This window comes from Lissotriton helveticus, chromosome 4_1, assembly GCF_964261635.1.
Source record: "Lissotriton helveticus chromosome 4_1, aLisHel1.1, whole genome shotgun sequence".
NCBI lineage: Eukaryota > Metazoa > Chordata > Amphibia > Caudata > Salamandridae > Lissotriton > Lissotriton helveticus.
The window spans coordinates 365,801,372-365,824,511 of record NC_136063.1 but is presented as its reverse complement, the minus strand read 5'-3'; the positions used below and the strand labels follow the sequence as shown (position 1 = coordinate 365,824,511).

Sequence of the window (23,140 nt, the reverse complement as noted above, 5' to 3'; positions counted from 1 at the left end):
TGGCATAGTGGGTGGGTGATTTTGAGGGGGCTAGAAACTATTTGCTGAGGGTGGTTTGGGGCAGTGGAAACTGGATGGAGTGAAAATGTGAAATAGACAACAAGATGATCAGATCAATCTGTGGTAAAAGGGGTAGACAGATTTGTGAAATAATGTCAGGAGCTCTGATTTTTGAGTGAGTGGCAGAAAGACGGTTGCTGAATATTATAAAGCTGATTTTTATATCTGTTTAATGTCCCCTAGTCGACATGTTTTCGGAGAGAATGTGGCCATCAGTTAGGTTTTACAATACCTGCTTAACAAATGCAGGATTGTTCTTGGGTGCATGAGAGATTGTGTGTATATACACCATGGATGTGGGTGAGAGAGTGATGGCTGGTTAAAGCATTCAAAGATGTCACGTTAGGTTGCCTGTCCGCCCTTAACTTTGTGTAGTTGTGTGGGGCGAGTGTGTCAAGGATAGAGTTTGAATGTTCATTTAACCAGGATTCTGTGATGAAGATAGCGTCCAGGCCATGCTCAGAGACAAGGCTGAATAACTCTCTGCAGTGAGCACTTACAGAGGTTGTACTCGCAAGAATACCTGATAGGCAGAAGGGGTGAGATATAAAATTATAAAAAAGAGTTCGCAATATTTTGAAAAGTAAGATGATGTTGTAATCTGAGCAAATGGACAATGGAAATGAGATTGCAGCTGGATTGAAGACACATAATGGAATGTTAACAAGCATCCAACAATGCTGCACATGAGACGGAGTGGAAGGTTGCTGAATTCAGTGGCAGACGGCCTGAGGCGTCCAAACTGTTGTTAGGAATATCAGTTGTAACACAATCTAAAGTGAGAACAAATTTTTCAACCGATGGGGTAGTACAGAGCTGTGGGGTGTTGCCTTAGCAGTATTCAAGTTGTCTATGATTTCGTGCCCGGCTTCCCAGGGGTTACCGGGCCAACCTGGTTTGATGATAGGCAGTGGCCATCAATGGATGCTGCGAAGAGGGCTTAGGGTGCTCTTCCCAGAAACCCGCTCTCCTTAGATTTTTAGGTCGAGTCTAAAACGACCTCTTGGAATCGCCCTGGACTTCCGGCCATATTGCTTGCGGTTACGAGCAGCGGCTCATGAGCACGCGCACACCACTCGCAGGACGCTGCAGCTGCATTCACTACCACGCTTGTTTCTAGGTAGCTTTCACTGTTGTGCTTTCACGTGGGAACACCTCAACCTACAGTTCGCACACCCCCTTAAATGGAACAGGTGCATCACTGTGAGAGAGCGCCCTGGAAACTTCCAACCCCGCGGGGAGTGCCCAGTAGTTCAATGCCTCCAATGTTCAGTGGCCACAACGTGTGACATAAGACGCCCCGGCCTGAACCAGTAAAACCAGACCGGAGGCGTCCCCTATAACCTCTCCAAGACCCAAGTGGCTTAAAGGAGTAACAGTGACCGCCACCATTCTTCAATGCTCTGAAACAGGGAAGGAATCGTGTGACCAAAGCCTAGCCACAGGGATGACTCCGCGCAAGGGAATGATGGCTACACGCATCACCATCACGCAGTTTCTCGAGAATTACCTTGTTTTCATCAATAGCTCCTCGAGTCCCCGTTGGCGGCCATGACAGTTACATCCGGGAATTGTGCTGCCTTCAGCGAATCAAGGCAAAACCAAGGGGGATGATGGACGGAGTGTTGAACATTGCAAGCACTCACCCCCAGTCAACTGATCTCGGTTTAATCCATCATCATTCTTTAGCTCACTCCGCCACCCCAGTTCAGACATGGCCATATGCAAATCAGTCTGACCCTGTGCCTCATGGGAACAGTCCAACCCGAACTGCCAAGCCATGTCTTCCCTGGACCGGAAACAAGCATCATGGGACCGGTTTCGGGATAATCAGCCGTCATCAGCCAGGCTAGCTTGAATCCAGTGGCAAAGTAAGCAAGGGACCCACGTCTTGGCATACCCTGCCAACTTCGGGCGAACAAAGCAAAACCAAAGGAGATGATGGACGGAGTGTTGAACATTGCAAGCACTCACCCCCAGTCAACTGATCTGGGTTTAATCCTTCATCATTCTTTAGCTCACTCCGCCACCCCAGTTCAGACATGGCCATATGCAAATCAGTCTGACTCTGTGCCTCATGGGAACAGTCCAGCCCGAACTGCCAAGCCATGTCTTCTCTGGACGGGAAACAAGCATCCTGGGACCGTTTTCTGGCTAATCAGCCGTCATCAGCCAGGCTAGCTTGAATCCAGTGGCAAAGTGAGCAAGTGACCCACATCTGGACAATCCCGTGCTCTCCATGCCACTGGAGTCAAGCTATCCTGGCTGATGAGGGCTGAAAGCCCAAAAGCACACCTAGGATGCTTGTTTCCAATACAGGGAGGACCTGGCCTGGCAGTTCGGGCTGGACTGTTCCCATTGGGCACAGGGTCAAGACTGATTTCATATGGCCGAGTCCAAACTGGAATGGCATGGTGAACAAAAAGACTATGGATTTAGGCCCAGATCTCTGTACTGCAGTGAATGTATGACATTGTTCTGCATTCTGTCCATCAATTGTTATTTTTGCATTTGTCACCCCGAGTGGGACAGGTATGCCCAGACGTGGGTCCCATGCTCTCCATGCCACTGGATCCAAGCTATCCTGGCTGATGAGGGCTGAAAGCCCGAAACCGGTCCTAGGATACTTGTTTCCAGTCCAGGGAGGACCTCGCCTGGCAGTTCGGGCTGGACTGTTCCCATTGGGCACAGGGTGAAGACTGATTTGCATATGGCTGGGTCTAAACTGGAATGGCATGGTGAGCAAATAAACAATTGATTTAGGCCCAGATCTCGGTACTAGGGTGAATGTATGACATTGTTCTACATTCTGTCCATCAATTGTTCTTTTTGCCTCCAGCGAATCAGCAGCAGGGTTGGCAACAGCCACCCAGCGGAGGGATACACGCTTTACCCGGATCTGCTGTTCTTCTATGATTGCTTGCTTGTACTGGAGCCCATGAAGGAGGAGGGGTGAGGGCAGGAAGTAAGGGCCGGAAATCGTTAGAATGGCACACCCTAAACATCCATGAGCATCTAAATAAATATGCATCTCAAGTTTCGTGTGTATGGCATAAAGCAATAGTTGCCCCTTTATGCCGTCGAGAGGAGTCATGTTTTTGAATTTGTCTTCCTTTGTGGAGTTGAATCTGTTAGCAACAGGCATGCATCCATGTTTGTTGAGCATGAGGCTTGGATACAGAGTAATCTAACCTTGTGCGGTTAACAGTTGCACATCACAACCAAATAGTTTCTAAAATGTTTGTGTAGTTCACTTGTTGCAACGAATTGAGTCACTACTAGTGGCACTTTGAAGAAAGCCTTAAAACTACTAGGGTGTGTGGACTTTAATGGCGGCTTGTTGCATCATGTGACACCGGGCAGTTTGAATTCTGAAAGCCACTTCTTTTGTTATATTTCCATTTAAAACAAGAAATGAAAGTGTGTGTGCTGTGAGATAATTGTTTTAAGGCTACACAAACACACTCATATTTGTAGTACATCAGGGGTTGTTTTTTTAAATGTTTCCCAGGCAGCCTTAAAACGATGTGGTAGGAATCATGAACAAACACTTACTTCCTTTGATTTTCTCTGCACCTGTCTCCCATTGTCAAATTGTGCACGTCTCGCCTGTGACGCTGTTTGCCATATTAATGTATATTACATGTTTTGGTGCTGGTATTTCACAAAGTCAAGGGTAATATGCTGCATGGGCTAAACACTTATAAGGTCCCAAAGGCGAGACCTATTGGCTATGCCAATGCTTGTTTTGTTTGCATTGCTGAGTTTTCACAAATTTGATGGCTGCTGTCTCATAGTCAGGACTTGGAAATATAAGCTGGAGCGCCACACCGACTGTCTGAACAGCTCTTTAAGCACAGACCTGCGTGGACACGGCTTTTGGTTCTGATAACACCGGGAGCAGCAGAGGAGAGCATGCAATGTTCTCTTGGCTGAGATCAAGCTGGGAGTCCGTCCAAACGCTGCTGATCTGAGTACACTCTGCTGAACCCCCAGGCAGCTGATCCCTTCCTGGAGCCCCCAATAGCAACCTTCTACTCAAACAGAGATTGTTGTGTTTTTTAGGTTTCGACCTGGCGATCTGCGCAAGCAGTTCGCGCAGGCGAAATCTAATGTTTACAATATTGGCTATAGGAACGTCCCCCGGCTCCCATTGGCTAGCTCCATAAATGGAGGCTAGCCATTGGGAGCCGGATCTGTCCGTCAAGGCCGGACCAGATTCGGGGGCGTTCCCGCGATTTTTTCGCTCTCCGCCTCTGCGATGTCGTCATCGCGGCCGTGGGCGGGGTTTATTTTTTTTGTGCGCCCATGTTTGTGTTCTCATTCCGCGGCCGCCCGCCGCCCGAGGAAGTCCAGGTGAGTGCCTTCCTTGCCCCCTCCCGCTGTCCGTTCCTTTCCCGCCCCCCCTCCCGCTGTCCGTTTCTTCCCCGCCCCCCCTCCCACTGTCCGTTCCTTTCCCGCCCCCCCCTCCCGCTGTCCGTTCTTTCGGTGCATGCAGATAATTGCTCTGCATTAGGTGGGATTTAAAAATGTTTCTCTTTATTTAATGTTCATATAGATCTTTTTTCTGGTACTTCAAATGTGGTTATTGTACTCGGTTGTAGAGCGGTGATTAACAGTTATAGTATTATAGTATAAACCTTTCTTGGATGCTTTATAAAGGGGTGGAATTTATTCACCACTGAACTGATACTATTTTGAGAGCTTAGTTGTGGTTGCAACGAGCATGACAAACGGCGAGCTGACAGAGCTGGATGGATTGCCCCGGGCCTTCGTGCCTCCGCTGCCTCACCAGAGAACCAACGTCTTGCTGAGAAGAGACCACCTTGGAGGTGGGGGCGGGGGGCGCAGCCGTATGCCGAGAGACCCTACTGAGGGAGAGACCACCTGGAGGTGGGGGAGGGGGGCGCCGCCGTGCACAGAGAGACCCTACTGAGGGATGTGTGGAGCTGGTCAGAATGCCGAGGCCTCTACTGCTAGCGGGCGGCGGCACGCACAATGCACGCCTAAAGACTATATACTCTGTAGTCCATTTTGGTTACAGTTTTAATGGCTGATTGCGCAAACACCTGTGTTTGTGTTTAGCGCCTGTTGCCGACATTTTGGTTCACGTCCTGCTGGCAAAGCTGGAACCTGACAAGGGCAGCTAATAGTTTCATTTGTCTGCGGTCAGAAAACGAGAAAAATTAAATCGGGTTGTGGTTACATTGGTAATTTATAGAGCTGGTTATCACTCGCGTCCAAGAAAGTTCATGTTTTCTCATCAGACACACTGGAACAGCAGGCAGGTCTGTGAGGCAGTTATTGGCAAGTTGCACGTCTCTCTCCCTGCTTGTCGGTCGCTCTGCCGCTGTCTCTAACTATCCCCCCTTGCAGTCCGCATGGAGCCAAGAAACGCAAGCTATTCCCGTTGATGTGATTGGTACATCTTTGCACATGGGCAACTTCAAGTACAGGCACTGCTATCCCGATTCCAGAGGAGCAATACACTGCTCATCATGTGCAACACCAGAAGTCTGTCAGCATAGTATACCCCCACGGACTAGCGCCAAGGTGACAGTTTCTTTTAAAACACAGTGCCCGTAAAGATTGGCATCAGCGTTTTAAAACACTGCAAGCTGAAGATGGCCATATGGTGACGCCTAATTTTGCTTGCAGGGTGTATTACCGAGAGAACAAGGCAAGGTGAAGAGTTCGCTATTCCTGGAGCCTGGCGTGTAGTAGGGCAGAGAGGTCAGGCAGTTGTTACTCAGTGTGAGCCTCTGCACATTCTCCCGACAGCCTATCTCGTTCCAAATGACGAAAACAACCACAAAAAAAATGCGTGGCATAAAACTTTTTGTCAAGTTGTTTTACTATTTCAAACCCGGTTTAACGCTCGGGTGGACACCGCCTGTTTCACGAGTTGCTTCTGCTGTTCTCGTTTTATTGAAGCCTGCAGGTGCTGTCAGCTAGGGGGCTGGCGACCTGTGCTTCTGTGAATGCATTTATGGCGAACATTTGTGTCACTGTGTGCATAATAGCTAGATCGATGTGTGAACTGTGTGAAGTGGAGCCGAGGCTGGTAAATATGACGAGAATGTGCCTTCTGCCCTGGACGTGATGTACCCGGGCTCGTGGAGAAACCAGCGGGCATTTTAAGTGTACTGCAGTGCACTGGTATTGTCTTGGGGTATTTTACCAGATAAACTGTTCGTATGATTTGACGTTTCTCTTTTCAAATGGGATCGGAGTTCACATCTCATACTGTTGAAAGCCTTTATCATAGTAGCCCAGTTTTTAGGTTGAGGTAAATAGAGGAATATATGTTTAAATACCAGCAGGGCTGGTTCAGCATTTGGTCTGGTAAAACTGGTGCAATCAAATGTCCTGAACCGAACCATATAGAAACATTCACTGCGCATTATATCTCATTGCTTGGTCAAATTTGTTTTATATATTGCACTTTTGCCATCTCCCGAGTGTGTGAGGGCTTTGTCTCCTCAGTGCACCTAGGACTGTCACAGTGGCCCCTTTTGTTAGTGGGCATGGGGTCAGTGACTATCCTTACTGTATGTGTTGCTGTAGGCGGACGATTAAGGCTGGAGGCTACGGACTGAGAGGTATGCGTATGTGAATGTGTGTTTATGTATAGGTGTGAGTTAGCTTGGTCGGGTGTGTGCATGTGACTTTTATTAATTGGTTGTGTGTAAGCATGTGCATGAATGTTTTATGACTCAGAGGGTATGTGGAACTGGTAGGAGATTATCAGCAAGACAGTGAAACCTTCTTAAAGCTATCTGTGGGAGAATACACATATGTGCAAGTTGTCTAATTAGGTTCGAGGGTGTTTACAGGTGCTTTGTGACAAGTGAAGGGACCATGGCTATCAGTGGAAACAATGCCAGCAAGTAGAGAATTGGGTGATGTTTAGTCATGTTAAGCATGAGGCAGGCTCTAAATTTGATAACTGCTAATGGAGGCCTGGTTAACTCAAATGTGTTGTAAAATGCACTAACTGGCACTTATTTTGAAGTTAGCGTTTCCTCAAAGGCAAAAACACTCCTGGATCCTCTGAAAGTAAGGTGACTTGCACTTTTGCTCGGTCTAATTTGGGGAAGAAAATTACGCCCCACCTCTTTCAAAGTTCAGCAGCCGCCACTGATGTAGCCTTGTGAAGCACACTCTCGCTGAAGGTGACAGAGGACGCAGCAGCTCTAGACAGGGCACATCACTCAGGGCAGCTCAGTAGGTTGACAGCCTGACGCAGAGCTCTGCCTAGTGCCTAAAGGTCCAATTGTCACGTACTCGCCAGCCCTTGCCGTCCCTGTTTACAGCACTAAGAGGAACTTATGTGGAACTTCATGCCAATCTGATTCAGTTTGCCCCAGCTCCGACCCATTACTACGGAGGAGTTGATGCATGTCCGTGAAAGGGGAAAAAGGAGTCCCATTTCCAGAGAAGCAGTTCACCCTTGGGACCCACATATCTGTCAACCGAGCCCTGGGATGAGATGCTTTTCTTCATTTATCCACGGGCCAGATATGAAGAACCCCGACCCTGCTCCGAGCAGTGCGCCCCGGTATCACTGGCATCACGAGGAGCAGATTCTGATGGGGAGTCCAAAAGCACACAGCAACAGGGAGGACACTATCTGCCGCCTTAAAACACCGACATTGACCCAAAACGCATTAATATCCAGTGTTTTGACTCTCCCCTTCAGATGCTCGTAGCTCCTGTGTTGTGACACTCGTTTAGTGTGGTCATTTTCAGTTTTAGTACACATACGCCCTTAGCTAGACCAGCCTATGTAGCCAAAGTAGTTTGCATTGCAGATCCTGTAGTTTTCCTTTCCTACATGTCCCAGCATGCAGTGTGTTGACTTGAAAGGCAGGAAGGAATATGACCACATCACGTTATTTCACCTTTAAATTGCCGACAATCCCATACGTATCGTGGTTCATTTCAAAACACACTCATCCCTTTAACTTTATTTTGTGTCTGCCAGTTTACCAGGGCCAGACATTTCCCACAGCCGCTTTCCCCGAATGTTTGTAAAAGAGAACACCATTGTTTACAAACAAGACGAGAAACGGATTATGCAGCAGATGATGTGTGAGTATGTAAACCAGCGTGTCGCAGAGTAACTTCTATGAAGCATAAAACAACCGATCGGCATGCGCAGTGGCAACAAACAACCAGAACCCGGGGACTTTGAGATGGCTTCTTGGATTTGCGCCACTGGTTTTATACCAGCATCACAAGTCCTGCGTTCAGGAGCGAAGCTATTAATGTGCGGCAGGTCCAGTGGCACCGGGGCCGAGACTGTCCTTTTTTTGCACCAGGGTCCCACTAGTTTGTGTTTTTACCCACGCCTTTGACCCTGCACCCACTCCCCCCCCCACACTTCCCATACTTTTTAATGCACTTCGACCTTTGATTACATGGTAGGCGCATCCTTCGTCACATGGCTTCTCAGCGCTAGCACATCCCGCTGGCCTGCTCTCCCACGAAGCAGGCACATCCCTACATGTTTATCAATCCCCGGAGGCGGTGCCTGTGAGAGCCGGGATGAGCTGGAAACAGCAGTGTGTGTAAGAAAGACAGCAGTGTGTGTAAGAAAGACAGCAGTGTGTGTGAGAGAGACAGCAGTGGGTGTGAGAGAGACAGCAGTGGGTGTGTTCAAGGCAGAGTCAGCAGTGTAAGAGAGACAGCAGTGTGAGACCTTTTATTTATGTTTTGGTTTTTGAAACATAAATAAAACAAAATATTTGCAATGTCAATAGCGCAAACTTGCGTAAATACGTGACCTATTGCATTGAAAATGGTGCTGGTGTCCCCCCCCCCACCCCCGCTCTTCTTGGTTGTGCTGGTGTCCGTCTCCCCCCATCCCGCTCTTCTTCGTTGTGCAGGTGTCCGTCCCCCCCACTCTGTCTGTGTGAGAGTGGCTATGTCTGTGTGAGGGTGGCTCTGTGTAGGTGGCTCTGTGTGTGTGAGGGTGGCTCTGTGTAGGTGGTGCTGTGTGTGTGGGTGGCTCTATGTGAATGACTCTGTGGGTGGCTGTGTGTGTCTGTGTGGCTCTGTCTGTCTGTGTGGCTCTGTCTGTCTGTGTGGCTCTGTGTGTGTGTTTGTGCTCTGTGTGTGTGTGCAAATGCAGTAGGTCTCGCATTTGTGAGAGATTAAGCTATTGGCATTGTAAAGGACAATGCCATTTATTTATCTGTTTTCAAAACCAACACATAAATACAAAATTTGTCATTTACAATGCCAATAGCTCTAACTTTTACAAAGGCGAAACCGTTGCATTGTAAATGCTTGTTTGCAGTACGATTACCAGAACAGCAGAGGGAGGAGGGAATGCTCAGTTTCTTTCTTTCTTACCAGAGTGACGTGCAAGTTTAGTACTTTCCCGAGCTGGTCAACGAAGTAGACGCGGTCTTGGTACCAGGAATCGTAGTGTAGGTAGTTGTACATGCCAAAAGCACGCATGTGGTCCAGGGTGTATTGGTCATCACGAAGCTTCACTTCTGCTACGGCTGTCGAGAACAAAGAGATGGACTTTAATCTGGACTTCGAGCACTTTTTGGTTTTCATACATTTTACATTTATTACGGATGAAGCAATGATCATGGTTTCAACTGGGGTGCTCAACTCATTACAAGAGAAAGAGACGGAACCGTAGTCCATCTCACATGCCAATCACAAACAAATGATCACTTTCCCCCACTGCTGCACTACTAATCACTTAAGAGGGCCAAGTTGGTACCGCCACAGCGTTTCCATATGTATGTTTGAGGCAGCGTGTTATAGGATGTATATGCTTATTCCGTGACCTAAATTTGGTTTACAAATTAGCAACAAACCCAAAAACATTTTGCGAATAATAATATCGGATATTGCTCAGGAATTAGATTCCCCATGTTAGACTCAGGTTTTGATTTGTTACCTTTGCCTCAAATTATAAAGCGCTCTGATATCCTTCGGGATCAAGTTCACGCTATAAAACATTATTAAAAAATAATAATAATACAATTACTAAAGATCACTTAGGGAAGCTCTGAGGGAGCAACAAACTTATAAGTCCACAGTATAATTTGAGACATTAAGGGATAACAAGTGTGCTTACAGCTTATCTCTTCTGTCATGGGAAGAACATTACTGTTGCAGGAAAAACAATCTCTGCGTTTTCGCAGAACACTTTTTAAATGGGGAATATCTAATCTGGCCTTGTAGTCAAGTTAAACTGAATTTACAACTAACAGGATGGAAATAGTACTCATGACACACAAGCATACAGGGTGGTGGGTAGAGGGAGGTTTGGGTCCCATGTTCATATATAGATCATGTCAATGCATAAAAAAGTACAATTTACTATAACTATGGTGACTCAAACATTAAGTTCAAATGAACTATTTATTCCATACCAGTGGTTGGCATGCTTTTGTCAAACTCCACCCACCTGCAAAAAGAAAATGTTAGCCCACCTTGGCAGATGACAGCACTGATAATATTTTCAGAAAATCAATCATGAAAAAATTGGTGAGGTCTTTAGCAGCAAGCCAACATTTAGTTCAAGGACTTGGAAAATATTAGAACAAGCATGGGATACACTTATCTGTGCACTCATGCATGCATTCATCAATCCATCGACTCATTCCTGCACTCATCCTTTGACACAACGGCAATAAAACACACACAAACTCAACAACATATGCAAGATACATTAAAAGAATACAAGCAGAAAAAACATGCTGTAATCAGAATGAAAATTGCACTCAGATCGACCAATGGCAGAACAGAGCTCACCTAAAGGCCCTCTATGTATCTGTATGGATATATATTTGCATAGATGGATATATGGATCATTTAATTATTTTTTAGTATGGAGTTCCTGGCAGACAGCTAAGAGTAGTATCTAGCAGTGCAAATCCACCAGGAGTTGTCAGAGGTAGTAACCAGCATTAAAACTTTTCCCTACAAAGGTAATCTGTGACTTTTCACGTAACAACATGAAATAAAATACCTACCTGTAGCCATTAGGACAGATAAAGAACAATCCACCCTCAAATACCTTTTGATTTTAATGTATTGGCTTTCCCAAACAGGTCAGGCTTAATTCATTTATCATAACTTTTTATAATATACAGATCGGACCCTATGGCAACACAAAATCTGTTCCTAGTGAACCTATCAGGTCTGTAGTGGTTATCAATGGCTTATTACAATAACCAAATCAGGTCTCCTGAACAGAGTGTAAGCTTTCCAACAAAGCAACCATCAAGCACACATTCAAAACAATTACATAGTATACAAAAGTACAGTTGGCAAAGCAATCTCCCAAAGAGGGCCTAACAAGGATTCTGACCATACTAATCTTATATACTCATGGTTTGTCAAGGGCAACCAGCATCAAACTTGTCTACTATGATAATCAGAGATTCCACAAAATATCTACAGGTAGGATTTTATACAGAGTAATAACAATCTACGCTTAGGTTTCGAATTACATTAACATATGCTTTTCACAATCAATATGTCAAGCTTACTGCCTTTATCATAATTTTTCATTACAAAACAAACCAATAACCTTCATTATTGGCTTGTCACCACAAAGATCTTCTGTGTTGGTTCATAAACCGTCTCACAACCCATCAGGCATACCGTAATAAAATTATAAATATGGACAAAATACAGTTGTCAAAACAATATAAGATCTCTTTTAATAGTGCTTAATAAGGATTATCATAGTGCATATCATCTGTCCCCACTGTTTGTTCAGATGGGTCACCCACACCAAAACACCTGCCTCCTACAATAATCTGAGAGATTCCATGTTAAACAAGCATTTGCAATGCAATAGGTCTAGCATTTTTTTTTAGTGAGAGCTATTGGTACTGTAATGGAAATGTTTGTTAGTTATGAAGAAGTTTTGTTTTTAGCACCCTTTAAGTGCCCTTAAGTAATGTCTCAAAGCTGCATTCAATTTTTAGGGTGTCTGCATCATTTGAAATGCAGTAAATTGGAGATGAAAAGTCAACTATGTAATTACAGTTTGACCTCCCCAGCAATCCAGATCAGTTCACAAACTGCTTTTTATGCATTACAAACACTGGCTTCATCCATCTTCCAGAAAAAAAAATTGCTAAATGTACATTTCAGTATCAGTCACAAGGTTCAAAACACATTAACTTGCACAACCAGTTTTGAATCCAAATATAGCAATAAGCAACAGAAATGTGGCACGTCAACCTTCGCAAAGGGCCTTCCAGTGCGCTGCAATGCTTTTGTGTCTTTAGTAACTTTTGATCTGTATAAGCAAGAAACAAACTTTTTTTCAGTATAATTGACAGATTATGCTGTGGAATATGGATTATGTGGCAAATGCAGAAAATCTATAACGATGCCAAAAACACTGTGGCCGCATAATCACATAATTCCAGTGGCCTGGTATAATCATGCCACTGGAATTATGCGTCAGGGGAAAACCAAATGATCTGACTGGTCTGAGTAAATCTTGCAGAAAGAAAAGGCAAATTATTAAGCACACTTAGTGTTGGTATTACTTCACTATTTTTGCATTTATACACATAATACTTTGTGAGCAATGCATTTGTCTCAATAGTACCGATTTGACACCCATTTACAGAAATAGAATTAAGTAACAGAAACTTGACCAGTCAACCTATGTAAAGGACCTTCCACTACCCTGCAACATGTTTTGCAACGTTGTATGTGTAACTTTTGATTCACAAACACATTTTTTAATGAAATCTGCAGATTAGGTAGCAGATGGTCGATTATGTGGTAAATACGGCAAGTGCATAGTTATGCAGGAACCGCCACAGCCGTAAAATCGCCCAAGTCCAGTGGTCTTGAGCATAGATGGGACACAGTGATGGTTTATTGAGGTCTTACCGGGCGTTAAAGGCACAGGCTCGTTTAAAGTGAAAGCACGCCCTCTTTCAATCTGAACAACCCATCTGCATTCTCAGTGCAAATCTAGTTTGTCCATTACAGGGAGTGAGGTTTATTCTCAAGGGATACTCAGTACGTGTACTAAGAGCACGAACGTCTGTGCTGAAGACAGATACTGGTGTCGACATGATAATGTTTTCAAGTATATATTTGTCCCAAAAAGCATGCGCTAATGTATATTTATGTACAAGTCGTTTTAGTGTTTTTATGAACAAATTGCTGCAGCGATAACCAGCAAGTTCACGTAGATATTGCAGAGAGTGATGGAAAAATCAAATGGATTTATTAATGAACGGGCAACAGCCTCTTGCAAAGCAATTACCGTAGAAAAAGTTTTCTCTGTAAATTAAAACTAGTTGGGTCCGGGATTCCTCAACCTCTTAGCGATCATTTGGCCTGACCCGTCTGTAGGCTGTAAATGCTTAATAGGGCAGAGCGAGTGGGGAGGGGAGGGCTCAGGTTGCCACAGTATAACAAGCATTTACAATGCAATGGTTTCGCCTTTGGAAAAGTTAGAGTTATTGGCATTGTATATGCCAAAATTTGTATTTATGTTTTTGTTTCGAAAACAGATAAGTAAATGGCATTGTCATTTACATTGCCATTACCTTTTTTTGCAGTCACTTGGCACTCTCTAGCACTCCCTAGTACTCTTTATGCACTCTGCATTTCATATGCACTCCCTGTGCACTCTGCACTCCCTATGCAGCACTCTGTATGCACTCTGTACTCTATATGAACCCTGCACGCTCCACTTCCTATGCACTCCCTATGCACTCTGCACTTTTTATGCAGCACTCTGTATGCACTGTGCACTTTGTATGCACTCCACACTTCCTATGCACTCTGCACTCCCTATGCACTCTGCACTTATCATGCACTCCCTATGCACTCTACACTCCCTATGCAGCACTTTGCATAGAGAGTGCAGAGTGCCTAAAGAGTGCAGAGTGCACTCCCTATGCACTCTGCACTGTCTATGCACTCTGCACTCCCTATGCACTCCCTATGCACTCTGCACTCCCTATGCACTCTGCACTCCCTATGCACTCTGCACTCTGTATGCATTCTGCATTACCTATGCACTGTGCACTGTCTATGCACTGTGCACTCTGCACTTCTTATGCACTCTGCACTCCCTATGCACTCTCTGCATTCCTTATGCACTCTGCACTTCCTATGCACTCTGCACTCTCTATACACTCTGCACTCCCTATGTACTCTCTCTGCACTTTGCACTGTCTATGCACTCCCTATGCACTCTGCATTACCTATGCACTCTGCACTCTCTCTGCACTCTTTATACATTCTGCACTTTTTATGCACTCTCTCTCTGCACTCTCTATGCACTCTGCACTCCTTATGCACTCTGCACTGTGTATGCACTCCCTATGCACTCTGCATTCCCTATGCACTCTGCACTTTGTATACATTCCCTATGCACTTTGTATGCACTCTTTATGCACTCTCTCTGGACTCTGCATTCCCTATGTACTCTGCACTGCCTATGCACTTTGCACCCTCTATGCACTCTGCACTCCCCCTGCTCTATGCACTCCCTACTCTGCACTCCCTTTGTTAAAGTTTGAGCTTTTGATAAATGGTGTTTTGTATCTTCATTGAATTATGTGTAAAACGTTGATGTGTTTTACTTTACACAGAAATCTGGAGTGCATTTATAATGCAATTATTTGCAGAGAGAGGGAAGGGATGAAAGAGGCCAGGAGTAAGAAAGCTCAAAAAGGAGTGTGAGGGCATGAGGGAAGGTAGGAAAGTGTGAGAAAGGCAGAAAGGAGAGGGCGGCAGGTAAGAGAGGGAGGGCGGAAAGGAGAAGGAGGGCTAGAGGAGGAGAGAGAGGGAGAGTGGGCAGGAGAGGGTAAAGAAAGCACACGGGCAACAGAGGGTGGGCAGAAGAGGGTAGGGAGAGCACGTGGACAACGGAGGGTGGGCAGGAGATGGAGGGGAGAGCACATGGACAACGAAGGGTGGGCAGGAGAGGGTAAAGAAAGCACACTGGCAACAGGGTGGGCAGAAGAGGGCAGGGAGAGCACAAGGACAACGGAGGGTGGGCAGGGGAGGGTAAAGAAAGCACACTGGCAACAGAGGGTAAGGAGAGCACATGGACAACGGAGGGTGGGCAGGAGATGGAGGGGAGAGCACATGGACAACGAAGGGTGGGCAGGAGAGGGTAAAGAAAGCACACTGGCAACAGGGTGGGCAGAAGAGGGCAGGGAGAGCACAAGGACAACGGAGGGTGGGCAGGGGAGGGTAAAGAAAGCACACTGGCAACAGAGGGTGGGCAGGAGAGGGTAAGGAGAGCACATCGACAACGAAGGGTGGGCAGGAGAGGGTGAGGAGAGCACATGGAAAATGAAGAGTGGGCAGGAGAGGGTAAAGAAAGCACACTGGCAACAGGGTGGGCAGAAGAGGGCAGGGAGAGCACAAGGACAACGGGGGGTGGGCAGGGGAGGGTAAAGAAAGCACACTGGCAACAGAGGGTGGGCAGGAGAGGGTAAGGAGAGCACATGGACAACGAAGGGTGGGCAGGAGAGGGTAAAGAAAGCACACTGGCAACAGAGGGTTGGCATGAGAGGGTAGGGAGAGCACATAGACAACGGAGGGTGGGCAGGAGAGGGTAAAGAAAGCACACGGGCAATAGAGGGTGGTCAGGAGAGAGTGGGGAGAGCACACGGACATCGGAGGGTGGGCAGGAGAGGGTAAAAAAAGCACACGTCAACAGAGGGTGGGCAGGAGAGGGTGGGGAGAGCACACGGACATCGGAGGGTGGGCAGGAGAGGGTAAAGAAAGCACACGGGCAATAGAGGGTGGGCAGGAGAGGGTGGGGAGAGCACACGGACATCGGAGGGTGGGCAGGAGAGGGTAAAGAAAGCACACGGGCAATAGAGGGTGGGCAGAGCACACGTCAACAAAGGGTAGGCAGGAGAGGGTATGGAGAGCACATGGACAATGGAGGGTGGGCAGGAGAGGGTAGGGAGAGCACACTGACAACGAAGGATGGGTAGGAGATGCTGGATCAAGCAAAATGACAAAGGATGAAAGGCAGGAACAGAATGAGTGAGAAACACAGAGGGGGAGAAGTACACAAGGGAGCCAGCTGGAGGAAACACGCACTCTCATAAAGTGGTGCTTAAATTAAAAGAAAAAAGTACCACCTGAAATAGTGAGCCGTGGATGGACAGCAGTGCGTCCATAACGCTAAAGAAGAAAAAAAAAAAAGAAAGAAAGTAGAGGGAGGAAAACCTACCGAAGCTAAGAATTCCAAGCAAGCAAAGGAGAGTGACAATGAACCGAAGTAGAAATGGGCGGGCGCTAAGTCCACTGTAAAGTACCAAAACGTCTGGCAACAGACAGAGGTGAGACATAATAAAAATAAAATGATGTACACAGTGGGCTTTGGATCCAGTCAGAGGAGTATTGGTCACTCACCTCCTGGTACAGGACAGCGAGGGGGGGGGAGGGCGGGAACGGGGCACAGGACAGCGAGGGGGGAGGGCGGGAACGGGGCACAGGACAGCGAGGGGGGAGGGGGGCGGGAACAGCACACGGTGTTCAATTATTCTCCTGGCGATGTGATTACTGCCAAAAGAGTCCACTTCAACATAAGAAATTCAAGGCATAGTGCATTTAATCAAAAGTTTGCTAATCCTCCTAATAGCACCATGCCCTGCTCCCAATTAGATAAAAGCCATACAGAAGAAACCATTTAAACCTTTGCGTTTTCAGTGGCAATGTAAACCGAGTGCATTCCAGATGATTTCTTGTTAACTGCAGTCAAATAGTAAGCCTAAACTTGCTCTAAATAGTATGGCAACCACGTGCTTGGGCGATACAAGTCTGAATGCAACCCCCTGGGCACCAAAAACAAACAAGCAACGGAGAGTGAAAGGGGAGGGGGGGCGGAACGGACAGCGGGAGGGGGCGGGAACGGGGCACAGGACAGCGAGGGGGGGGAGGGCGGGAACGGGGCACAGGACAGCGAGGGGGGGGGGGAGGGCCACGTCAACCGTGCTGAAGGCCAACGTTCACAACCAGAAAAACACACCCTACTAAAACCATAGGTTGAAAACCAGTCCGGTCTCAGAGTCCATTTCCGTTTAATGAGGTATGAAAGGAACCCGGTCCTCTCCAGATGTTTTCCGGCAGTACATCAATAACAACCTGGCCAGGGGAGGATGTAAAGCAACACACAAAAAACCCATGACAAGGGAAGCACAAACCACGTCACAGGAACATTTGACCCGGCTTTGGTGACGAAAGAAACGATTATTTTCTAAACTGGTTACAAAGCGGACACGCTCACACCTTCCTGTGCCTAAAACACATATTTAAGGAGGCTAGCAGCCCTTTTAGCAAGTTTAAATCACTTTGCAACAGTGATGGGCAGAATTGTGGGAGACAGCACAGAAAACATCACAACCTCAGTGCCCACAATTATACATAATCCTACAAGTAACTGGTGCTGACCGTCAAGAAATGTGGTGAGACGACTCGAGCTGGCATAGGGAGTCCAACTTGTGAGGAGTTCTGCTCTGGACACCGTCTGCGGCCGCTCGGAGAACACAGGCGTCCGGGGGCCCTGGCTGGTGAAACCGAAACTGTAGCCGCGGGCGGTGGTGAGCGCTGCTGCCGTGACGCAAGTCACGCAAGGTGGAGGAATGTAGCGGTTCGGGCCGGTGGGCTCCCCCTATGGTGCCGAAGAAACGCATGCAATTCAGGGCAGATGCTGGTCCCGGCTGAGGAGGCTGCGGCTCGGTGTGTGGGCGCAGAGAGACTCGCATGGAGCCGGTGGGAACCCTGAGCGCGACTACACAGTAAGCGGTAAGGTCGTGTGTGCAACAAGGAGTCCGTAGGCCCCCCATCAAGTTTTTGAACTGCCGGTTGCGTGGGGCATCGGACGCGGCAGGAGTGAGAGCGGTCAGGGTGTCGGGAGCGGCAGGGGTGAGGAGACTTCTGGCGCGTACACCCGTGAACAGCAGGGCTGAGCGGCGCTTACCGGAGTGCGGCACAAGCAGTGCTGGGGGGGCCGCTCTCTTATCCCGGGACCACCTATGGGCATTGAGATGCGCTGCAGGGCTGAGCGGCGCTTACCGGAGTGCGGCACAAGCAGTGCTGGGGGGGCCGCTCTCTTATCCCGGGACCGCCTATGGGCATTGAGATGCGCTGCCGTTTTTGAATCTCCTCGAGAAGAGGCGTGATTGCGGCGGTATTCAGAGGAGCGTCTTTCCGGGTCCGATTTCGTTTGTCAATATACACTTTACAGACAGAGAAAGACAGGCTCACGGAGAGCGGGAGGGGGACGGCGGGAGGAGGGACACAGAGTAAGGCAGGACAGCAGCAAGCACGGCCCGGCCGGACCAGATTCGGGGGCGTTCCCGGCTTTTGGCTGACGTATCATGACGTAGCCAAAAGCCAAAGATTCTCGGGAACGCCCCCGAATCTGGTCCGGCATTGACGGACAGGCCCCTCGTCCAATGGCTAGGCTCCATTTATGGAGCCAGCCAATAAATGACGAGGGCCGACCCAAACCCCACTACAGTTCTCATCAGGTTTTCGCCTGCGCGAAAAAGCTGCGCAGGGCGCAGCTTTCGCCAGGCAAAACCTAAAAATTGGAGTAATGCGCGAGCGCGCTGATTGCTAGCGTGTGTGTGGGACCCCTGAGGCGTGAGCCGGGGGAGAACGCATTTTAACTGTGTGCATTCTTTAATTTGTTCTCAAACCTTCGTTATTATTTGATTTTAAAATAAAACCTACCTGACCAGGGATCCTATCGATACTCGTCACTGCCCCCAGCGCAGCAGAGTCAGTGCGGACGCTCTGCGAGGCAGGGCTTGGAGGACATCTTGGGAGGAATTTGGGTTGGCACCCGAGTTGTTGCTTGCCTCCCGCCCGCCCAGTATAAAAATTGGAGTAATGCGCGAGCGCGCTGATTGCTAGCGTGTGTGTGGGACCCCTGAGGCGTGAGCCGGGGGAGAACGCATTTTAACTGTGTGCATTCTTTAATTTGTTCACAAACCTTCGTTATTATTTGATTTTAAAATAAAACCTACCTGACCAGGGATCCTATCGATACTCGTCACTGCCCCCAGCGCAGCAGAGTCAGTGCTGACGCTGTGCGAGGCAGGGCTTGGAGGACTTCTTGGAAGGAATTTGGGTTGGCGCCCGAGTTGTTGCTTGCCTTCCACCCGCCTCTAAACCTGGATAAAAGGATGTTGTCATCCCGTCCGCGTAGCGGGCGGGCGCAGCGGGCGCGCCGAAGGCGCGCCAAAGGCAAGCCCGTCTGCGCCCGTCCGCGACCGGACGGGACCAGGGGCCACGACCCCTGTCCGTTTGCCTGGTTCTCATACAAGGTATAATTCTAACGACCTGCTTGCCTTGAGACCCTTGGTAAAAAAGGAATGTAGTCACGTACATCATCCTTTAAATCTTCCTTCCCAGTGTCGACACTGTGATCTTTTCCCAAGAGGCATTATAACTATTGAGCATCAGGAACCTTTTAAAATGTTTCTTTTAAACTGTTGATCGCTGCCCAAGCATCAAACTGAAATTTCTCTACTACTCGAAGAGCTCAATCCGGATGTGGTCTTTTTCACAGAGACGTGGCTAACCGCGTCGTCTATACCCGACCTTGTCCAAGCATTACCTCAGGGATATCAAATAGCTAGAACAGATCGTACCTCAGGAAAGGGAGGAGGTTTAGCTATAGTGTTTAAAGATAGTTACACATGCCGATGTAATTCCACCTCTATTCTGGATTGTGAAAGTGTGTCGTTTAGCCTGAAACTATCACCAAATATAAACTTCACTGGAGTTCTGGCTTACCGCCCTCCTGGCTCGGTCAGACAGTTTCTAGACTCTGTGCCCTCAACAATTGCTGATCTGGCCATTACATCGGCCAATTTCACGCTGTTGGGTGATTTAAATATGCACTTTGAAGATACCGCTGACCTTGCCGCCCAAGAATTAATTTCCGGCTTATCTGCACTACAGCTGATCCAACTTGTCTCCTCTCCTACACATATGAAAGGACATCTATTGGACCCGGTATTTAGTAATTGCCCAGGTCTAGTGATAGAGCCCTCTATAACTCTCCCATGGACTGATCATAAACTCATCCCGCTAATTTGGGGTATCCCAAAGTCGCCTGCTCTTTTGACAGGCTCTCGAGAGGCACGAGACTGGCCCAAACTATCAACGGATGAGTGGGTTCAGGAGCTTCTAGCCACAATTCCTCCGATTGATACTGATCCCATAGTAGCTAATGACACCTTTAATAGTTGGATAACTCAGTCACTTGACACTATTCTCCCAGTAAAAAAATCGCGGAATAAGAGATCCGGAACGTCAGCCCCCTGGTACACTACGGAACTTAGGGAGATCAAACGCAAGTGCAAGCGGCTGGAGAGAAAATGGCGTCTAGGCTACGTAGATCTTGACAAAGCTGTATACAGAAAATCCATTAGAGATTATAAGCTAGCGATTAAGAAAGCTCAATCTCAGCATTATACACAACAGATTAAGAATGCCAGGTCCAACTCGAAGGAAATATATAGGATAATAAAAAATCTCACTGTCCTTCCCCAGCCTCCTATAAACAGTGACGACTTACAAGTTCGCTGTAACGAGCTGGCAGATTATTTCTTTAACAAAATAGATTGTATTTATTCTACCTTCCCAGTCACTCAATCAAAGAACTCAACAATTACCCCTGGTTACCTCAGACATGATGTGATAAACAATATATCACCTGTGCTGGAGAACTTTCCTCTGCTGCAGTCGGACCTATTATCCATTCTAATGACCCAGGTAAAATCGGGTTCCCCCGGTGATCCGGCCCCTCCTCGCTTCTTAAGAACTGTTAGTGAAACTATCCTTCCGATTATGCTGAAGGTACTTAATGCCTCAATTTCCACCAAGACAGTTCCCGCTAAGTGGAAGGAAGCCAGGGTGAAGGCACTTGTTAAGAAGCCTGATTGTGAGCATTAATAATTTTAATAACTATCGTCCAATCTCTTTGCTCCCCTGGGCTAGTAAATTACTAGAAAAATATATTAACAACCTTTTGACCGCTTTCCTGGAGGATAACAGTCTCCTTGATCCCTCGCAGACTGGCTTCCGCCCCAAGCATGGGACGGAGTCGGCTCTGTTGGCGGTCCTGGAGGAAACTAGGGGCATCTTGGATCGGGGAGGATCGGTGGCAGTCATCCTCCTCGATCTAAGTGCCGCCTTTGATACTGTAAATCATACAATCTTGATACAGCGCCTCCGGGAGATTGGGATACAAGGAGGAGTATTGGAGTGGATCTGTTCATTTCTATCTGGCAGAACATTCCAGGTCTTTGAGGGAGCGACCATTTCCACAAGCAGGTCCTTAGACTGTGGAGTCCCACAGGGGTCCTCATTAAGCCCGACGTTATTTAACGTCTATATGAGACCGCTGGCTGGGGTCGTCCATCCGTATGGTATTAAGATCGTTACCTACGCGGACGACACCCAGCTGGTGGTCTCTCTTACGCGGGATGGGGACCCTGCGGGCACAGCAGACCTGATGGGATGCCTGAGCGAGGTCAGCAGGTGGATGACCCTGTCTTGTCTCAAACTTAATGGAGACAAGACAGAGGTCATGATGCTGGGACATCTAGCTCCATCTACAATTGACCAGATCTGGCCAGCCTGCTTAGGCACTCCCCCAGTCCCCAGGGATGCCATCAAGAGCCTGGGGGTCTGGCTGGATAAGTCTTTGACGTTTGATCATCAGGCTGTCGTATTATTTGCCACTTGTTTTGGCCTCATTAGAATGTTGAATAAGATCCTTCCGTTGTTACCTTTTGAGGCAAGACAAATTGTGGTCCAGGGACTGATTCTCTCGAGGTTAGACTTCGGAAATGCACTCTATCTTGGGGCCCCAGATTTCACATTAAAAAAGCTACAAATAATCCTAAACTGTGCGGCTCGGACATTGCTTCAAATCCCTCGGAGGACCTCTGTAAAAGCTGGACTGACAAGACTGCATTGGCTTCCGGTGAGGGAAAGGATCAGTTTCAAATCTCTCTGTTTTGCCCACCAATCTTTTTGGGAATCCGGTCCATTAATCAGTCGCCCTTTAATCACTCCCTATGTACCCAGCAGACAGCTTAGGTCCACCAATGCTCTACTTGCCGTTGTACCAAAGATCAAACGGTCTAGATCAGGAGGTCGGTCCTTTTCCCTGAATGCTGCCAAGTTGTGGAACAGTCTGCCTTTCTACCTAAGGTCCAATTCGGACCTTACTTCTTTTAGGAAGCAACTGAAAACTTTTCTGTTCAACAAATAGCCTGTTTTTCCCTTTGAGTTTAATGCCCCTCTGAGACTAATTATTAGCAATCAGCGCTAGGAAGCCTCTGGGCAACTATCTGCGCTTTACAAAACACATTTTCATTTCATTCACATATATGCAGGAAGAAGGGAGGAATCTAGCATTCGCTAGTGCAAACAAGCATTTGAAATGCAACAGGTCTTGTATTTTCACAAGTTTAAGCTTTTGTAAATGACAATGCGTTTTGTTTAGGTTTCAAAAACGAAAACATAAATAAAAGTCACCGTCATTTATAATGCCAATAGCTCAAAATCGCGTACATGCGAGACCTATTGATTTACCCATGCTGGTTTCTGCTTCTCTCTCCTTGTGTTTGCTCGAGGTCATGTCTGAAAACGCATTAATGACCGGTCCAAGCTGAATTGGAGGAGAAGGGTGACGACTGTGCAGATGCTTGAAATACATGTCTGCGAGATGTGTTCCCATTTCCAGACTGCTTGAATATAAACCAAGCATTTCTTTAACCAACATACATCTCTGAATGTTAGTCGCCTTGTGACGGGGGCCTGGGGTGCTAACCCGCAGCTTTGACATCTTATTCAGACAAGGCAAAATAGAGGTTTCCTTCCCTACATGTTGGCTGTTCACGTGGCAGGCAGGCTGCGTGGAACAGCAACAAGCAGACATTCTTGCCAGTCGAGAGCCTGGGCAGAATGCTACAAGTGTGTGCCCAGAAGTTCCCTTTGATACTTTGGGGAACCCCAGGTGCACATTTCCCTCAGTGAAATTGCGCCGATTCCCTAACATATTCAC

General features: G+C 47.4%; 1 protein-coding gene across 1 annotated transcript in view; it reads right to left on the bottom strand.

Annotated features, from left to right (window-relative positions):
• NUDCD1 (NudC domain containing 1) overlaps positions 1 to 23,140 on the bottom strand; it is a 373,385-nt gene that overhangs the window by 323,081 nt on the left and 27,164 nt on the right. Inside the window, exon 2 of the mRNA XM_078686877.1 lies at positions 9,421 to 9,575. Within this exon, the coding sequence (XP_078543003.1) occupies positions 9,421 to 9,575 (155 nt within the window). The remainder of the gene's footprint in view (positions 1 to 9,420; positions 9,576 to 23,140) is intronic.